Source organism: Pongo abelii, chromosome 23 (genome assembly GCF_028885655.2).
Source record: "Pongo abelii isolate AG06213 chromosome 23, NHGRI_mPonAbe1-v2.0_pri, whole genome shotgun sequence".
Taxonomy (NCBI): Eukaryota; Metazoa; Chordata; class Mammalia; order Primates; family Hominidae; genus Pongo; species Pongo abelii.
Window position 1 is genome coordinate 24766629 of NC_085929.1, and position 19924 is coordinate 24786552.

The 19924-nt window shown below is 46.6% G+C and overlaps 2 protein-coding genes across 3 annotated transcripts in view; one reads left to right on the forward strand and one right to left on the reverse strand.

Moving 5' to 3' along the window:
• Window positions 1-411: 411 nt before the first annotated feature.
• On the forward strand, window positions 412-17193 carry LOC129052505 (ubl carboxyl-terminal hydrolase 18-like). Of its 2 annotated transcripts, XM_054543052.2 has the most exons (10): window positions 412-592; window positions 715-811; window positions 1654-1799; window positions 7130-7209; window positions 7755-7901; window positions 9680-9775; window positions 10578-10745; window positions 12987-13118; window positions 13635-13684; window positions 16568-17193. In XM_054543052.2, the coding sequence occupies exons 2-10, from the start codon at window positions 780-782 to the stop codon at window positions 16611-16613; spliced, it is 897 nt and encodes a 298-aa protein (XP_054399027.1). In that variant the 5' UTR covers window positions 412-592; window positions 715-779; the 3' UTR covers window positions 16614-17193. The 2 variants fall into 2 exon arrangements, with proteins under 2 accessions (XP_054399027.1, XP_054399026.1); XM_054543051.2 differs by having other exon boundaries at window positions 423-811.
• Window positions 17194-17792: 599 nt separating this feature from the next.
• Window positions 17793-19924, reverse strand: part of LOC129052780 (uncharacterized) — a 39880-nt gene continuing 37748 nt past the window's right edge. Inside the window, exon 3 of the mRNA XM_063722759.1 lies at window positions 17793-18143. Coding sequence (XP_063578829.1) covers window positions 18084-18143 — 60 coding nt within the window. The 3' untranslated portion in view covers window positions 17793-18083. The remainder of the gene's footprint in view (window positions 18144-19924) is intronic.

Below are 19924 nucleotides of genomic sequence, written 5' to 3' on the forward strand. Positions count from 1 at the left end.
TGTCCTTAGTAGCTTTAAGAAAAACGTTAGATTTTTGTCAACTTTTTTTTTTTTTTTTTTTGAGACAGAATTCCACTCTTGTTGCCCAGGCTGGAGTGCAGTGGCGCGATCTTGGCTCACTGCAACCTCTGCCTTCTGGGTTCAAGCAATTCTTCTGCCTCAGCCTCCCAAGGAGCTGGGATTACAGGCACCTGTCATGACACCCGGCTGATTTTTGGATTTTTTTTTTTTTTTTTTTTTTTGAGATGGAGGCTCGCTCTGTCGCCCAGGCTGGAGTGCAGTGGTGAGATCTTGGCTCACTACAAGCTCCACCTCCCAAGTTCACACCATTCTCCTGCCTCCTGAGTAGCTGAGACTACAGGCGCCCACCACCACGCCCAGCTAATTTTTTTTGCATTTTTAGTAGAGACGGGCTTTCACTGTGTTAGCCAGGATGGTCTCGATCTCCTGACCTCGTGATCTGCCCACCTTGGCCTCCCAAAGTGCTGGGATTACAGGCGCGAGCCACCGCGCCTGGCTGATTTTTGGATTTTTTTTGTAGAGACACGGTTTTACCATGTTGGCCAGGCTGGTCTTGAACTCTCGACCTCAGGTGATCCGCCCACCTCAGCCTCCCAAAGTACTGGAATTACAGGCGTGAGCCACCATGCCCAGCCTTGTCAACTTCTTTACCTAGGCCTTGCCTTCAGCTTTTTTTTTCTCTTCCCCTTATAGGCCTGGTTGGTTTACACAACATTGGACAGACCTGCTGCCTTAACTCCTTGATTCAGGTATTTGTAATGAATGTGGACTTCGCCAGGATATTGAAGAGGTAAGACTGTTCTTCAGGCTGATAAGCGTTTGTATTATTTCTTTTTTCTTTTTTTTGAGATGGAGTCTCGCTCTGTTGCCCAGGCTGGAGTGCAGTGGTGCGATCTTGGCTCACTGCAAGCTCTGCCTCCCGGGTTCAAGCGATTCTCCTGCTTCAGCCTCCCGAGTAGCTGGGACTAGCCCGCCACCATGCCTGGCTAATTTTTTTTGTATTTTTAATAGAGACGGGGTTTCACCATGTTAGCCAGGATGGTCTCGATCTCGTGACCTCGTGATCCGCCCACCTCAGCCTCCCAAAGTGCTGGGATTACAGGCGTGAGCCACTGCACCCAGCCTGTATTATTTCATTTTTAATATATTCCGTTATTCACAGTGACTTGGACTTTTTGAGACCTTCTCTCAAAAGCTGGCAGAGGAAAGACTGGCTTCTGCATATTCTGGCCTACACATTATTTCTAAAACTTCTTAGGTTGGTCTGGGGTGCGGCCCAGGTATCGGTACTTTTTTTTTTTTTTTTTTAAGATGAAGCCTCGCATGATTGCTGGGCAGGGTGCAGAGGGGCCAAGGCAGCAGTCGTGCTGATCCCCCTCTCTAGAGGGTCCCCTGTAGAGCAGATTCACTCATATGGTGCTGCTCAACCTTGACCACACATTGAAATAATCTGAGGAACTGAAAAATTCTGGTAACTGCCCGTGCCCCGCACCCCCTGACCCAGAATTCTGGTTTAATTTGTATGGGAGTGGCCTGGATATGAAGATTTGCAATTTCTCCCAAGTGATTCCAGTGTGCACCTAGCTTTGAGAACTACATGTAAGGAGGTTTCTGGCTGTTCTTGTGTGGCAGGATCACGGTGCCCAGGGGAGCTGATGAGCAGAGGAGAAGCGTCCCTTTCCAGATGCTTCTGCTGCTGGAGAAGATGCAGGACAGCCGGCAGAAAGCAGTGCGGCCCCTGGAGCTGGCCTACTGCCTGCAGAAGTACAATGTGCCCCGTAAGATACCCTCCCACTGGGCTCCTGGCTGCTGATCCAAAGGGGGTGGGAAGCTTAGAGAGAGAGTGAAGAGAGGAACTAATGGGCAGTGAAGCAACAAGAAGGAAGTTAGGTAGCCTGGACCCCTCAGATAATAGAGACATTTGCGTAAGAGGCACACATCTTTGGAGGTGCAGAATTGATATTATTTATGGACATTTACTTCCGTACCTACCCTTTTTCTGCCTCTCAGTAGAGTAAGTGAAGGCATCTCCTCCAAGCTTATTCCACCACAGTTAGGGAACTGCAGGAAAACAGAATAAAGGAATAAAAAAGAGAAAACGTGTTCTACAAAATAATTCACAAATAGGTTAGGTGTTGTTTTTTTTTAGATAGCTATATTGAGATGTGCATCACATACTGTAAAATTCATCCATTTAAAAACATACAATTCAAAGGTTTGTAGTGTATTCACAGAGTTATGCCTCCATCATCACAATCTAATTTCATAACATTTTCATCACCCCCAAAAGAAATCCCACACTTGCAGGTTTTCCCTTGTGTCTAATATATTGCTTTTCTCTTGCTGCTTTGAGAATTGTCTTTAACTTTTGAAATTGATGACGATGTGTCTTGATGTGGGTTGCTTTAGATCAGTCTTATTGGTGTCCTTTGGGCTTCCTGGATGTGGATTTCTATTTCCTTCCCTGGGTTGGGAAGTTTTCAGTCATTATAGGTATGTGTTGCTTACCAACAGAGATATGTTCTGAAAATGCATCAGAAGGTGAATTTGTCATTGTGTGGACATCATGGAGTGGACTTACACAAACTTAAATGGGACAGCCTACTACACAGCTAGGCTGCATGCTATGGCCACTATGCTAATGTGGTCTGCCATTGACTGAAATGTTGATCTCCAACTCGTGACTGTTATTTCTTTGGATAAGCTTTCTGTCTCTTCTCACTCTCCTCCTTCTGGGACTCTGATAATGCCTATTTTGGTCTGCTTGATGTCCCCTAACTCTCTTAAGATATCTTCACTCTTTTTCATTCTTTTTCATTTTTGCTCCTCTGAATGATTTCCAGTGACCTATCTTCTAGTTTGTTAATCCTTTCTTCTGCTTGATTTAGTCTGTTGAGCTTCCCTTTTGAGCTCTTATTTCAGTTATTGTATTCTTCAGCTCTATTATTTCTTTTGAACTTTTTCTGTCTCTTTGCTGAAATTCTTACTTTGTTCATGCATTGCTGTCCTAGACATGGTAAGCATCTTCATGATCATTATTTTGAATTGTCTGTAAGGTAAGTCACTTATCTTCATTTCACTGGGGGCATTTTCTGGAGATTTATCTTGTTCTTTTGCTTGGAACATATTTCTCTGTTCTTCATTGTTCTTGATTCTCTGTTATTTTCTGTACTTTAGTTAAGAAAAATACCTCTCCCAGGCCGGGCGCGGTGGCTCACGCCTGTAATCCCAGCACTTTGGGAGGCCGAGGCGGGCAGATCACGAGGTCAGGAGATGGAGACCATCCTGGCTAACATGGTGAAACCCCGTCTCTACTAAAAATACAAAAAATTAGCCGGGTGTGGTGGCGGGCGCCTGTAGTCCCAGCTACTCGGGAGGCTGAGGCGGGAGAATGGCGTGAACCCAGGAGGCGGAGCTTGCAGTGAGCCGAGATCGCACCACTGCACTCCAGCCTGGGCGACAGAGTGAGACTCCGTCTCAAAAAAAAAAAAAAAAGAAAAAAAGAAAAATACCTCTCCTAGTCTTGTCCCACTGGCCTTGTATAAGAGACGAACTTACCAATTAGCCCTGCCAGACACTTGGAGCGCCTCTTGACCCTTTGTGTTGTCCAAACTGTCATCTATGTTCTTAGCGGCCCTCAGGAGATTAGAGTGTGTCAAGTCCTGTCAGTGGCCCAGACAGGGGAAATAGAAACCAGCCCCTTGAGGTGCAGCTGGAGACGTTGGGGCATTAAATGTGTGTTCCAGTTTATTCTATCCTCAGGGAAAAGCTGGGAGCGTGAGCTTATCCGCCACTTGCTCTGCAAAATGCTGGACAGAGGATCTGTGGCAAGTGCCTGCACTTGTGTTTAAACTGCACACTCTTTCATGCATTGTTTTACTCTTTGTCACCCCCAGGGGCCTAGTGAATGCTGGCTGCTCTCTGCTTAGAGACAGACAGGTTAGTTGGAAGCTTGACGCTATCTGTCGAGCAAACCAATGGGAGCAGCTGTGGAGGTGCTCACTTGCCTGTTCAGGGTCTCAGAGGAGCAGTGGTTTCCTGGTCTGTCAGCTCCTAGATGCATGGAAACCCCAGGGCAGCAGCTGCACTGTGCAGACAAACTCCTTCTAGGGAGAAAGTGGGAGCCGGGCCTTTTTGCCTGTTCACGCTGCACTGGGCCTGGGGGGGATGTTCTTTGGTGTCTGTGCCCCTGTGGGACTCACAAATACAGAGCCTTGTCAGCTCCCAAAGCTCGGTGACTGAGGAGCTAGACCTTCATTTGAGAGGGGTAAATGTTGTGTACTCAATGTGTGAAGTTAGAGACCTGATTTATCGTAGAGCAGGGGGTGGGAGAAGGCATGGGAATTGCCCACAGGCCTGTCCTGACTCCTGGAAATCTATTGTTTACCTGCCTCATTGGCTCCAGGTGCAGGCCAGTTATTAATAGAAGCCCATCCCTCGGGCAACAGCTAGGAGAGCCCACAGACATATCCTTCCAGGGAGAAACTAGGAGCCTGGCATTTCTGCCTGTTTGCTCTGTGCTGAGCACAGGAGCACAGCTACTGGAAGTGATCACGTGCCCATTTAAAACTGCCTCTTTGCCCTCTGTGGTCGCAGAGGATTCATAACTGCTGACCCATGTCTGCTCCCAGAGCTAGGTGACTTGGCAGCCACTAGGGTTAGTGGGAACTGCAAAAGCTGGGGCTGCCTATGTGTGGTCCAAACCCTCCCCTCTCCAGGAGACAGCTGGGAGTAGGGATTCCTTCCTCACAGTAAGGTACTGTGTCTAGGGTGGGGCTTGTGGAGCGAGTGTGTCTCAGCTTTTCCAACCCATTGCGATGTGGGTATTCTCCCCATTGCCCCCAGTGCAGGCCTCTCTCAGCTAGTTTCTGGGTTTCTTTTTCAGAGGGAGTTGATCTGTGTGTAGATGAGAGTTTTACCGTGTGTCCATGGGAGAAGGGAGCACCAGGAGCCTCCTCCTCTACCATCTCGCTTATGTCACCCTCTGTGATTCTTTTTATACATAGTTGAATTTGATTCACTAATATTTTGTTGAGGAATTTTGCATTTATGTTCACAGGAGATACTGGTTTTTAGGTTTTTTTCTTACAATGTTTGTCTGGTTTTGGTGTTAGGATAATGCGTCAGAGAATGAGTTAGGAAGTGTTCTCTCTGCTTTTGTCTTCTGGAAGAGGTTGTAGGGAATTGGTATAATTTTTCCCATAAATGTTTGGTAGAACCCATCGTTCACTAGTGAACCCACCTGGGTGTAACTGAGTACTCCCATTTTCTAAGAGATCGTTTCATTAGTTTTCTTATTATTTTCTTTTCACTTTTCCTCTTCCCATCCCTCACCCCTCACTGCGGCTGGCCTTGTTTCCTGTTTCCTGTTAGCCCTTTAGAAATGCAAATATCACCTTTCGCCTACCCCTCTCCAGACATTCCCTGCTGGGCAAAAGGAAGAATCCGTAAATGGAGGTAGGCTGATGGAGGTTTGATTGAGAACAGGGCAAGTTCTTCCAGCTGATCTTTCCTGAGACTTGGCAGTAGATTTGCAGCCCAAAGCATACCCACCAGGGAACTCTCCCTGCCAGGGGGTGGCTTCGAAACTTCCACCCTCTAGGGGTTTGTCTTTCACCCACTAGGAAGGCATGGAGAAAGCATGCCCACTTGGCCACTTTTATAATTTACTTCTGCCCAGAAAGGCGCCAACTCAGCTGCTGGGAACTTGATAACTGCCCGGTAGAAAACCGCCATTGCTCACTCCCCCCACCCCCACAACACACCTTATGAAAATGCCCCTCTCTCCTCCAAAGGAGAAATGGCACATTAAAAGGCAGGATGTGTCTTGCTCCTTCCCCCAGGCTGGCTTCAGAATAAATTCACGTTTGTATATAAAACCTTTTGTATCACATTTTTTTTTTGTATCAGAGTTAGTTGAACTCTACATGCGGTGAGCAGCTCATCAGCTTTTCGGCTGCATGGGTACTGTGTTCAGCTTTCCTTCCGTCCTCAGTCTGGAGAACCTCAATCAACCTAGCTCCAGATTTATGGATTCTTTCTTTTGCCAGCTCTAATCTGCTATTGACCTCCTCTAGTACATTTTTCATTTCAGTTACTGTTCTCCTCAACTCAAGAGTTTCTGCTTGGTTCTTTTTTTATAGTTTTTTCTTTATTGATACTTTTTATTTGGTGAGGCAGCATTTTTATAGTTTCTTTTACTTCCTTGACATGGTTTTCTTTATTTCTTTGAACATATTATAACAGCTAAAGTCTTTGTTTAGTAAGGCCAACATCTAGGGCTTCTCAGTGAAAGGTTCTACTGATTGCTGTTTTCCTGTGTGTGGCCATGCTTTTCTGTTTCATCGTATGTCTTGTCTCTTTTGTTGGAAAATGAACATTTTAGATAATGTAAGGTGGCAACACTGGACATCAGAGGTCCCCACAGCAGGGTTTGTTGTTGTTGCTGTTTTATTGTTACTGGGCAGTTCGTGATTCTGTATTCGCCTTCATTGCTTTCTTGCATGTGGCCTTGTGGTCAGCCAGAGGGGAGGGATCGGAGCCCTCTCAGGTCTTACTTGGGCATGCGCCTGGCCTTCTAGATCATCAGGAATGTATCAGTGCTTTTCAAAGTCCCTGTGGACATCTCATTCCCCAGGCTGAGTGCAGTGGTGACATCACAGCTCACCGTAGCCTCAACATCCTGGGCTCAAGTGATCCTCCTGCTTCAGCCTCCCGAGTAGCTCTGACTACAGGCATGCACCACTACCCTCAACTAATTTTTTAAATTTTTTATAGAGATAGAGTCTTGCTATGTTGCCCAGGCTGGTCTCAAACTCCTGAGTTCAAGCGATCCTCTCACCTTGGCCTCCCGAAGTGTTAAGATTATAGGCATGAGCCACTACACCTGGCACTGGAGCTTAAGTTTTAAGAGGCGTTCTCAAAAATCAATACCAAACTTACCGTTCGTTTATTGATCACTTCTTCTGTAGTGCCAACTTAGCCTTGCAGTGGGGTGGAGGGCTAGGAAGAGACAAAGTGATGAGTGTTCATGTGTGTCTAAGTACCAGGGCATGAGAAACAACTCTGAAGACCTCACTAATTGGCTGTTCCTTTTCTCTGTGGCCAGTGTTTGTCCAACATGATGCTGCTCAACTGTACCTCAAACTCTGGAACCTGATGAAGGACCAGATCACTGATGTGCACTTGGTAAGAACCTAGAACAAGAGCACTCGGAAGCTTAAGATGCTGCTCATTTCCCTCATTCAGCTGTTGTTCCTGTAGTGTGCAGAGAAATAAAAGAGTTAATCCCCTGTGATCCCAGCACTTTGGGAGGCCGAGGCGGGCAGATCACGAGGTCAGGAGATCGAGACCATCCTGGCTAACACGGTGAAACCCCGTCTCTACTAAAAATACAAAAAAATTAGCTGGGCGTGGTGGTGGGCGCCTGTAGTCCCAGCTACTCGGGAGGCTGAGGCAGGAGAATGGCGTGAAGCCGGGAGGCGGAGCTTGCAGTGAGCTGAGATCTTGCCACTGCACTCCAGCCTGGGCGACAGAGCAAGACTCCATCTCAAAAAAAAAAAAAAAAAAAAAGAATCCACATAAAACACTTATCACAGTCTCATAATATTGTTACTGGTATTATTTTGCACCTTTGTGAGGAGCTTCTGTCTCTTGGCTTCACCTTCTGGCAGTTGGCCTGACCTGGCTTATGGTGGTGTTCCCATCTCACCTCTCTGCTCCCCCTCTTGCAGGTGGAGAGGCTGCAGGCCCTGTATATGATCCGGATGAAGGACTCCTTGATTTGCCTTGACTGTGCCATGGAGAGTAGCAGAAACAGCAGCATGCTCACCCTCCCACTTTCTCTTTTTGATGTGGACTCAAAGCCCCTGAAGACACTGGTAAGGGGATTCTCTTGGTATTTGCTGCCCCTGTATGTGTTAGTCCATTTTCTGTTGTTATAACTCAATATCTGAGACCAGGTAATTTATTTCTTACAGTTCTGGAGGCTGGGAAGTCAAGGTTGAGGGGCTGCTCCTGGTGAGGGCCTGCTTGCTGGTGGGGACTCTCAGAGTCCTGAGGCGAGGCAGTGCAGGGCATCACATGGCGAGGGGGCTGACCGTGCTAATGTGCCAGCTCAATTCTCTTTTCCTCTTCGTATGAAGCCACCAGTCCCACTCCCAGGATAACCCATTAACCCATTAACCCATTAATCTATGAGTGGATTAATTCATTTATGAGGGCTGTGCCCTCATGATGCAATAACTCCCCCCACCCCCACCACACCTTTTTTTTTTGGAGACAGAGTCTTCCTCTGTCGCTCAGGCTGAAGTGCAGTGGCGCAAACTCAGCTCACTGCAACCTCCGCCTCTGGTGTTAAGCGATTCTCCTGCCTCAGCCTCCCAAGTAGCTGGGATTACAGGTGCCCACCACCATGCCCAGCTAATTTCTGTATTTTTAGTAGAGATGGGGTTTCACAACGTTGGCCAGGCTGGTCTGAAACTCCTGACTTCAAGTGATCCACCTGCCTCAGCCTCCCTGGGATTACAGGCATGAGCCACCTTGCCCTCCTCAATTATCTCTCAAAGTCCCTGCCTTTCCATACAGCCACATTGGGAATTCAGTTTTAACCCGGGTTTTGGGGAGGACAAACCCTCAAAGCATCGCACCACACAGCACAGTGTGGCCAATTCCCCCTCCCCTCTTTGATCTATCTCTGGCTTCGGAAAAGTCACTTATTTTCATGGCTCTGGCCAATTTCTCCTTTGTTTCGGCAAAAATGTTTTCCCTCCTACCTCCCTTCCCTCATCCTGCTCCCTTAATAGGAGCCCCCTCCTGTTTTGTTCCTCCCGTCAGTAGGTGCCCTTTGAGATCCTGCCAGGTGGACCACACCAGGCCAGGCATTAAGGGGGATATGAGGAGAACCAGGAGAAAAGCTGAAACCCTCAGCTGCAAAGTGTGGGGAGGCTGTACCTGATACAGTTCGGGTCTGTGTCCCTGCCCGAAAATCTCCTGTTGAGTTGTAATCCCCAGTGTTGGAGGTAAAGCCTGGTAGAAGGAGATTGGATCATGCGGGAGGGTTTCTCGTGAATGGTTTGGCACCATCCCCCGTGGTACTGTCTTTGTGACAGTGAGTTCTCATGAGATCTGGTTGTTTAAAAGTGTGGAGCCGGGCTGGGTGTGGTGACTCACGCCCATAATCCCAGCACTTTGGGAGGCTGAGGTGGGCGGATCACCTGAGGTCAGGAGTTTGAGACCAGCCTGGCCAACATGGTAAAACCCTGTCTCTACTAAAAACATAAAAAATTAGCTGGGTGTGGTGGCACAGCCTATAGTCCCAGCTACTTAGGAGGCTGAGGCAGGAGAATCGCTTGACCCCGGGAGGCGGAGGTTGCGGTGAGCCGAGAACGCGCCCCTGCACTCCAGCTCCCAACTTGGTCTCTCGCACCTACTCCTCCCAGGTAAGACACCTGCTCCTGCTTGGCCTTCCGCCATGATTGGGAGCTTCCTGCTGCCATGCTTCCGGTCAGCCTGCAGAACCATGAGCCAATCAAATTTCTTTTCTTATAAATTACCCAGTCTCAGCTATTGTCTCACAGCAGTGTGAGAACAGATGAATATAGTACTCAAGGTGGGAAATACCAACGCTGCTTTTTCCCTGTTCTCTTGGGTGGGACAGGAGGACGCCCTGCATTGCTTCTTCCAGCCCAGGGAGTTATCAAGAAAAAGCAAGTGCTTCTGTGAGAACTGTGGGAAGAAGACCCATAGGAAACAGGTACTCATTCCCTAAATCCCTCGGTGCATATGGGGGATTTGTTCCAGGACCCCTGCTTTTACCAAAATACACACACACTCAAGTCACACCCAGTCGGCCCTGTGGAACCCACGTATAGGAAAAGTCAGTCCCTCATGTATGCGATTGTGCATCTGGGATACTGTATTTTTGATGAGCATTTGGTTGCAGATGTGGAACTCGTGCCTATGGGGGAGGGCAGACTGTATTTATTTACAACAATTTGTGTATAAGTGGACCCACACAGTCCAAACCCGTGCTGTTCAGGGGTCATCTGTCCTTCACTAGTCTGGGGTTGCCCCCTGTGGATTTCCTGATAGAATCATCAGAGGCCCCCGAGGACACCCGGCAGTGGGTGAGAAAGGGAATCTGGGTCTGGCTAGTATCTGGGACGCTGGGGTTCTGATATCCAGAGCCATGGATGTGGCTTCTCATGGTCGCATCACTGAGAGGGCCTGCAGGAGGGGGCCTGAGAGCAGCCAGCAGGGCGTTTCCCTCGGGGCAAGACCAGCTCCCTGGAGCAGACGCGGTGGCTCCCTGGGTCCTGGTACCTGTGCAGAGCCCCGTGCCCTTGTGCCTGTTGTGGGGGGCCACACGGTGGTCGAATAGCCAAGTTTTGCATTATTCTCAGAGGAGCTCAGCAGATTCAGTGAACAGGTGCCTTGAACTCCGTGATGTCACCCTGCTCCCCTCTTTTTGGGAAGAACACGTTGCTAGCCCTGACATTTCTCTGACTCTCTCATTCCAAGTGGACTTTATCTCCAGAGCGATTTTGTTTTTTCAGGTCTTGAAGCTGACCCATTTTCCCCAGACCCTGACAATCCACCTCATGCGATTCTCCATCAGGAATTCACAGACGAGAAAGATCTGCCACTCCCTGTACTTCCCCCAGAGCTTGGATTTCAGTCAGGTCCTTCCAACGAAGCAAGAGTCTTGTGATGCTGAGGAGCAGGTGGGATGATCCCGACCTCCTTGCCATCCTGCTTCTCCCCAGATGCCACGTCCTTTCCGTTTTCCCTTCCTTCACTCCCAGTCTGCTAGGAGCCACCTGTTCCTCAGAGACTGTCCCCAGCCTCAAAAGACTTTCTTCTTTCTGAATATTGGATTTGTGTTCATATGCCTCACAGCACTGAGGGACAGAATCCAGAATTCAGTAGGCTCCTTTGGAAGTAACGTGGAATACATAGAAATGCATAGGCAAACATGTCATTGTGGGTTCTTAGTACCAACCAAACTTTCTTCTTCAGATGGCGTGTGCCCACTTTGAGAATAATCATAAAGTAGCCAGTTGACTGGACCACATTTAATCAGAGTAAAGTTTAATTTACTTGTCCTGAGATAATAACTCATTGAGAGATTCTGAGAAAAAAAGAGACACAAGGCCAGGTGATGTGGCTCATGCCTGTGATCCCATACCTCGAAAGGCTGAGGCAGGAGGATTGCTTGAGCCCAGGAGTTCGAGACCAGCTTCGGCAACATAATGAGACCCCCGTCTCTCAAAAAAAAAAAAAAAAAAAAGAAAAGAAAAAAATTGGCTGGGTGTGGTAGCACAAACCTTTATTCCCAGCTACTTGGGAGGCTGAGTGGGAGGATCACTTGAGCCCAGGAGTTTGAGGCTGCAGTGAGCTATGATCTATCATTGTACTCCAGCCTGGGTGACAGCGCAAGACACTGTCTCTAAAAACAAAACAAGAAAAACTAAAAAAAAAAAAAAAAAAAAAAAAAAAAGACAAATATCTTTTTTCCATAGATTTGAAATGCTACATAGCAAATTTTGTATTCCCATATGTACAGGTCTATTTTTGGAGTGTCTCTTCTGTTTTATTGGTCTGTTTGGCTATTTATGCCAAATAATAATTAGAAAATTAAGGCCTGATAATACGTTACAATAGCTCCTATTATATGATTTCTTTAGCTACTTAGGCCGTATACATTTCATAGGATTCTCTTTTTCTTTCCTTCTAGTTCTTTTTATTTCTACCTGCAGATTCTGCCCGATGAAGTATATTTAAAATTGTTTTTCACTTAAAAAAGACTTTTTTGGCTGGATGCAGTGGGTCACGCCTGTAATCCCAGCTCTTTGGGAGGCCAAGAGGATTGCTGGAGTCCAGGAGTCGAGCCCAGCTGGACCACAAAGCAAGACTCAACCTTTGCAACAACAACAACAAAGACTTTGTTATGGAACATTACAAATAGATACCAAAGTGTGTAGTGAAGGAAGAGTTAGACAGTGAATCCTCGGCTATAACAGTTACCAAAACTCATGGCAGGTCTTGCTTTTCCTATAACCCACCCTCTTGTTTCACCCAACCCTGTACTGGATTTTTTTGAAGCAAATCATACTATTTCATTTATAAACACTTCATTATGTATCCCTAAAGAATAAAAGCACTCAAAAGATAATCATCTCCATCTTGCAATTCCTTAATAGCATCAAATATCTGGTCAACGTTCAGACTTCCTGACTGTTGTATAATCTATGTGTTTTGTTTGACGCTAGATCCAAACAACGCCTACACTTGCATTTGGTTAAGTTTCTTTCTTAAGTTCCTTTTAGATTTCCGCTCATTTTCTTTTCCTTGCAGTTGATTTGGTTGAATATTTTTTTCAAATGCCAGCACTGGCTGGTTGGTATCATTTAACATGTTCCTGTAACCTTTTTATTTCTTGTAAACTAATATTTAGATACAGATATTGCCCTGCATTTTGTAAAGTTCTGCACAAAGTCTGCAAATGGAAATAGGGATAATTTCAGCCTCCACTGGGGGTGACTCAGCTTTACGTGTGCCGCCCTTGCCCTCTGTCTCCCCTCCCTCTACAAAAGACTTTTTTGGCTGGGTATAGTGGCTCAGGTTAGGGTCATTCCTGAGCTTGTGGAGAAACAGAACTGTGTTCTGATGATCCCCACCCCTCCCAGGGGGAAGTTCCAATCTTGCCTTGGCTTTAGGGGCCTCTCTCGTGACCTCCTGCCTTCCATCTCTTGTGTGCTCTGCCTGTCAAGCTGCTGAGCCTTCGCAGTACAGGATCCACACTCAGGAAAGCCCCTCCTGGAGGGTGCCCACTGGCCGTGGGTCGGGACTGTTTTCTAATATTCTAAAGTCCCAGAGTCGGACCTAGGGTGGGCAGGTATAAGTGTGTGAGGCAGTCGTGTTTGTGGTGGTGGGTGAACTGTCTCGTGCCTGTTTCTTTCCAGCCTGGAGGGCAGTTTGAGCTTTTTGCTGTGATTGCGCACGTGGGAATGGCAGACTCCGGTCATTACTGTGTCTACATCCGGAATGCTGTGGATGGAAAATGGTTCTGCTTCAATGACTCCAATATTTGCTTGGTAAGAAACATCGTCCACAATTGCCTCCTGCCCTGGATTGGCCACCTCTAGCAAATGCTGGGCTCAGGGCTGCATGGGTCTCCGAGATCAAGACACACTGTGGTCCTGCTGTCTGGGTGTGAGGCCTTTGATGAGGGTTCAAGCCTTTTTCGGTCTGAAGTCCCCATGTGGTTTGCACCTCTGTAAGGGTTCAATTCACTTCCCTCCACTTCTAAGTTTTTGGTGCTCTAGGCTCATGCTCTGCAGCTTTCTGCTTTGTGGGAAATGTCTAGAGAGCAAGGAGAGTTAGAAATATGTAAGTTAGGCCTCTGGGATAAGCATGACCAAGTTTAAACACAGGGACAAGGGCGCTAAAAATACTTCATTGCACAAGACATCCTCCTGCTGTTGCTCCAGGCTCTTGGGAGTTGCTAGGGGTGGGCTTGTCTGGAGGATGAGGGGCACACCATAGCATCCTGTCCTCTGTGGGTGCTTGTGTCAGCTGGCTGCTTGACCTCATTTGTTTCTGGCTTCCAGGTGTCCTGGGAAGACATCCAGTGTACCTATGGAAATCCTAACTACCACTGGTAAGAAACGGATTTGGGTAATGGGAGTCTGATGAGCTCACATAGGGTCCTTGGAGCTGCAGGAAATGCCCGTGGATTCCCCTGTTACTAACATGCTGATGGCTGGCTCACTGTCCGCCTCATCTCCAGCACTCACCCCACCACCCCATGCTTGCCTCACACGTCACACTCCAGGAATATTAAAGTACAGGTAGCTGCCAATCAGCCGTGCCCTCCATCTCCCGTTTGCTGTGCACATGCAGTTCCCGGCCGTATTGTCCTCCTCGTTTACCATCTAGGCCAACTCCCCACTCATGTTTTCATACTCATGGCCTTTTCCTATCCTGTGAAGCCTTTGCTGATTCACCCAGATTCGTAGGGGCTTCTTGTATGGTTTTCTTTCTTTTTTTTTTTTTTTTTTTTTTTGACGGAGTCTCGCTCTGTTGCCGGGCTGGAGTGCAGTGGCACAATCTTCGCTCACTGCAACCTCCGCCTCCCAGGTTCAAGCGATTCTCCTGACTCAGCCTCCTGAGTAGCTGGGACTACAGGTGTGTGCCATCAGGCCCAGCTAATTGTTTTTTGTATTTTTAGTAGAGACAGTGTTTCGCCACGTTGGCCAGGATGGTCTCAGTCTCTTGACCTCATGATCTGCCTGCCTCAGCCTCCCAAAGTGCTGGGATTACAGGCATGAGCCACCACACCCGGCCTTCTTATATGCTTTTATTGCATTTGAGCATACCTCTTTTACAGCAAAGATCTTTTTTTTTTTAATTTTATTTTTAGAGATGGAGTCTTGCTTTGTTGTCCAGGCTGGAGCACTGTGGTGTGATCATAGCTCACTGCAGCCTTGAACTCCTGGGCACAGGTGATCCTCCCACCTCAGCCTCCTGAATAGCTGGGACTACAGGCATGCACCACCATCCCTGGCATATTTTAAAAAAATGTTTGTAGAGATGAGGTCTCGCTGTGTTGCCAGGCTTGTCTCAAACTACTAGGCTCAAGCCATCCATCCATTTCAGCCTCCCAAAGTGCTTGGATTATAGGCATGAACACCGCGCCTGGCCATCACACTGTTTTTTTTTTTTTTTTTGAGATGGATTCTTGCTCTGTCACCCAGGCTGGAGTGCAGTAGTGGGATCCCAGCTCATTGCAAGCTCCGCCTCGTGGGTTCACGCCATTCTCCTGCCTCAGCCTCCCGAGTAGCTGGGACTACAAGCGCCTGCCACCACTCCTGGCTAATTTTTTTATATTTTTAGTAGAGACGGGGTTTCACCGTGTTAACCAGGATGGTCTCGATCTCCTGACCTCGTAATCCGCCCACCTCGGCCTCCCAAAGTGCTGGGATTACAGGTGTGAGCCAATAAATATTTTTATAATCATTAACTACCGAGGAGAAGCTGGAGAGAAAAAAGGTGGATGAAGTTAAAGCAGAGAGACTTTGTAAATTTCTTGGCTGAGCTTTGAGACTGTATATCAGAGATGCTATTTGAGGTGATTTTCAGCTACAGAGATAGGCCTGGTCATTTGACAAATAACGGATTAGGTGAAGCTTGCGTTTGAAATCCTCCTCCTACTTTGCATCTTTCTCTCTCGTTTATTCTGAGCATCCATCTTAGACACCCAATCTTTGTCACTTTGTGGTTGTCATTGATTTCCCTGTTATTGAGATTAGAGATTGGCAGACTTTCTCTGTAAAGGGCTGGAGAGAAAGTACTTCAGACTTTGTGGTCTGTACAGTGTCTGTTATAACCACTTAACTCTGCCCTATAGAGCAAAAGCAGCCGTAGACAGTACATGAGCAGATGAGCATGGCTGGGGTCCAATTACATTTACTTGCAAAAAGAGGCTTGGAGACTGGGTGTGATCTCACACCTTTAATCCCAGCACTTTGGGAGGCCGAGGCAGGAGGATCACTTTAAGCCAGGAGTTCAAGACCAGCCTGGGCAACAAAGCAAGACTCCATCTCTACAAAAAATTAAAAATTATTATAGCTAGGCATGGTGGTACACACCCGTAGTCCTAGCTACTCAGGAAGCTAAAACTGAGGCAGGAGGGTCAGTTGAGCCCAGGAGCACGAGGCTGTGGTGAGCTATTATTGTGCCACTGCGCTCCAGCCTGGTGACAGAGCAAGAACCGGTCTCATCAAAAAATAAACAAAAGGCTGGGCATGGTGGCTCACGCCTGTAATCCCTGCACTTTGGGAGACTGAGGCGGGCAGATCGTGAGGTCAGGAGATTGAGACCATCCTGGCTAACACGGTGAAACCCTGTCTCTACTAAAAATACAAAAAGCTGGGTGTGGTGGTGGGCACCTGTAGTCCTAGCTACTTGGGAGGCTGAGGAGGGAGAATCGTTTGAACCTGGGAGGCAGAGGTTGCAGTGAGCCAAGATTGTGCCACTGCACTCTAGCCTGGGCTACAGGGCAAGACTCCATTTAAAACAAACAAACAAAACATAATGCATATTCTCTCTTATAAATGGGAACTAAACATGGGGACTCATTGACTTAAAGATGGCAACAACTGGGAACTGCTGGATGGGGAGGGAGAGGAGGGGTGAAAGACTAACTGTTGGGGAGTATGCTCATATCCACATGACAAACCTGCACATGTGCTCAGCTGAATCTAAAAAGTTGAAAGTAGATTTAAAAAACCCCAAGAGGGCTGGATTTGGCTTGTGTGCCCATAGCTTGTTAACCTCCGCTTTAGATATTAACTAATAGAAACGTAGTGCTTATCTTCCCAGGCCACACCTATTTTGTTCCTCTCCGAGGTGATGGATAGATGAAGGCTTAATCCAGCTACCTGGAAGTTTGCTGACGCTTGTCCTGTCATGGATTAATGAAGCATTGTTTTCTGATGAAGATTTCATGCCGCTGTGCTGATGTGTCTTTTCTTCTCTCTAGGCAGGAAACTGCATATCTTCTGGTTTACATGAAGATGGAGTGCTAATGGGTATGCCCAAAACCTTCAGAGATTGACATGCTGTCATTTTCCATTTCCGTTCCTGGATCTACAGAGTCTTCTAAGAGATTTTGCAATGAGGAGAAGCATTGTTTTCAAACTATATAACTGAGCCTTATTTATAATTAGGGATATTATCAAAATATTTAACAATGAGGCCCCTCAGATCCTGATCAGTCAGAATGGATGCTTTCACCAGCGGACCCGGCCATGTGGCTGCTCGGTCCTGGGTGCTCGCTGCTGTGCAAGACATTAGCCCTTTAGTTATGAGCCTGTGCGAACTTCAGGGGTTCCCAGTGGGGAGAGCAGTGGCAGTGGGAGGCATCTGGGGGCCAAAGGTCAGTGGCAGGGGGTATTTCAGTATTTTACAACTGCTGTGACCAGACTTGTATACTGGCTGAATATCAGTGCTGTTTGTAATTTTTCACTTTGAGAACCAACATTAATTCCATATAAATCAAGTGTTTTGTAACTGCTATTCATTTATTCGGCAAATATTTATTGATCATCTCTTCTCCATAAGATACTGTGATAAACACAATCATGAATAAAGTTATTTTCCACAAAAGGACTTTGCCGTTTTAATGGGGGGCAGTAGGGCTTGTGCTACAGGAATTCAAGGGCAAGGGAAGTCACTTCTGTTGTGGGGACCTGGGAGGAGCCTCCAGGCTGGAAAGGGTTAAGGTGGAGGTCTCCGATAGGGGCAGCGTATGCAGTGGACTGGCCGCAAAAGGCCGTGCTCAGCATTCAGACAGCATCACACACTCAGCTTTTCTCTACCAGGGAGGCGGGTGGGGAAGGATAGCGATGGGAAGTCAGGTGGAGCTCAGAATGTGGAGGGGATCCAGTGAGGCTTGGAAGTTTGCACCTGATCTGGTGGGTGGTGAGGAGCACTCAGCTGTGTTCTGCTTACACTGATCTGCTGCTGGGGTTAGAGACAAACGTGGTGGGAATGGAAAGTCACGCACAGTCACTAGCGCCTCTGGGGGGAGAATGGATGTGGCTGGTAAGAGAACAGGGGTCCAGGGAGAGTCTGGCACCAACATGGGAGGGGAGCCGGTGGGTGTGAGCACCCCCGCTTTACAGATGAAGTGATGGAGACATTCAGATGTTCAACCCCTTGTTCAAGATTCCATACTTGATAAATGGCAGATCAAACTCCCAACATAAAATGTGGGTCATTTCTTTATTATTTTATTTATATTGGCTAACAATGATCAGCCACGCAAGAATAAATGATTATCGTAAAATCTGCAAACAATGTAGATATGCAGAGAATCCCTTCCTTGGAGCTTGACCTTGTCAGACAGGTGTAGATGAGCATCCAGGGGCAGCCGTAAAAACTGCCAGAGACTGGGCTGCTTATAACAGAAACACATGGTCTCCCAGAAGCCCACATTCGAGGTATTCAAAGGCCTGGCTCCTGGAGGCTCTGGAGAAGAGCCCGTTCCCTGTCTCTCAGCTTCTGCCGGTTGCCAGCAATTGTTGCCGTTCATTCATTCCGGCCACTGCCTCCATCTGCATACAGCAAAACAGCATATCCTGATGTGCTCAAGCTTATAGCCAATATTTTAAAATATCCAGAACACACAGGACCGTGGAAGTGGCTGTTGGAGAAATTTTCATGAAGGAAGAAAGATTACAACTAAGTTTTAAAATGCTAGTTTTGTTTGTTTGTTTTGTCTTGGAGAGGAGGTAAAAGTGGGAGTAAAAATAGGGAGTTTGGTGTAAGGTGGGAAAAGCAAAGGAACCCCGCATGGATGGGCTGAAGGGTGTGATGGGAGAACAGTGAGAAGTACGTTTGGGGAAGCAATTGGAAATAGCAGCTAAGCTTAGTCACAATCTATCAAAAGGAACTTGTTGAAGAATTAATGTGTGACTAGGAACAGGGAGGTTATGGGCTTGTCAGCTCGACAGTGGGCACTCAGTTCCACGAATGAATGATGCCCGTGTGGACAGACAGAATGAAGGACAGGCAGATGAATGCGTGGGCTTTACGTGAAACAGGTCCACTTGGTTGCTGACAAGATACTGTTTAAAAGTTCCATTTTGCCATACTTCGAATAGCTTGTCATTAGCTAAATTTAGCCACATAAAAAATCACTAAGGCAGACTTCCAGAGTTCCCACATGAAAATCAAATGTAAACCAGCAGTGACCTGCTTCAACACCATCATCGGAAGTCAGAAGTTGAACTCTTTTTTGATGTTTAAAGCCTGCATAATATTCGCTGTATTATTATTCAGCGTATTACTATTTCCTTCGTGATGGAAATTTGGTTTATCCCAGTTTTCTATTCTATCAAAACACCGCTACATAGCAAATCCCCATACACATATTTCTCCTAATTGTGGAAATATTTTACATGAAAGAGTCTAGACATAAAAGACTCTAGATGAAATTCCCAGGTTATTGGAATTTTAAAGTAGATAGGTACTTCCAAATTGCCCTCTTACAAATTATATGAATTCGTAAGCTTCCAACTGTTATGGAGTTGCCCATTTTGAGAAATCTGTGCTAAAAGGACCCAAACAATGCTGATGACAATGATCAGGATAATAAGTACGCTGGGAAGACAACAAAATGATTTAGATCTTAGACAAGTCATTCTAAGTGTCTCCACTGTTTCAGTTCTTGCGTTCATTCTTGTGCTTTTTCGTTTTACCAATAAAATAGCTGCTTGACGTCACATGAATCCACGCTATGCTTAATGAGTATTGGTTAGTAAAATGCCTATGACTAGTAATCTTCATCTATGCAATTAAATATTAATTCACAAAACACTTCAAATGTAAACAATAATTAGTAAATGAAAAGTACATAATACCTCAATTAGAAAAAAATCACTCCATTAAAAAGACATTATTTGTGTGATAAAAGAGATTGCCATTTTTGTATTTTTCTACAAGGTTAAAGAAAACTAAGTCAACTCATACAAGTGAATTTTAAAAGACTTTAGGGCGGGCGTGGTGGCTCACACCTGTAATCCCAGCACTTTCGGAGGCCGAGGAGGGCAGATCACCTGAGGTCAGGAGTTCGAAACCAGCCTGACCAACATGGTGAAATCTCATTTCTACCAAAAATACAGAAAAATTAGCCCAGTGTGGTGGCACGTGCCTATAATCTCAGCTACTTGGGAGGCTGAGACAGAATAGTTTGAACCTGGGAGGCAGAGGTGGCAGTGAACCAAGATTGCGCCGTTGCACTCCAGCTTGGGCAACAAGAGTGAAACTCCATCTCAAAAATAAATAAATAAATAAATAAATAAAAGCCTTTAACCCAGAATGCTGAGTAAATTGG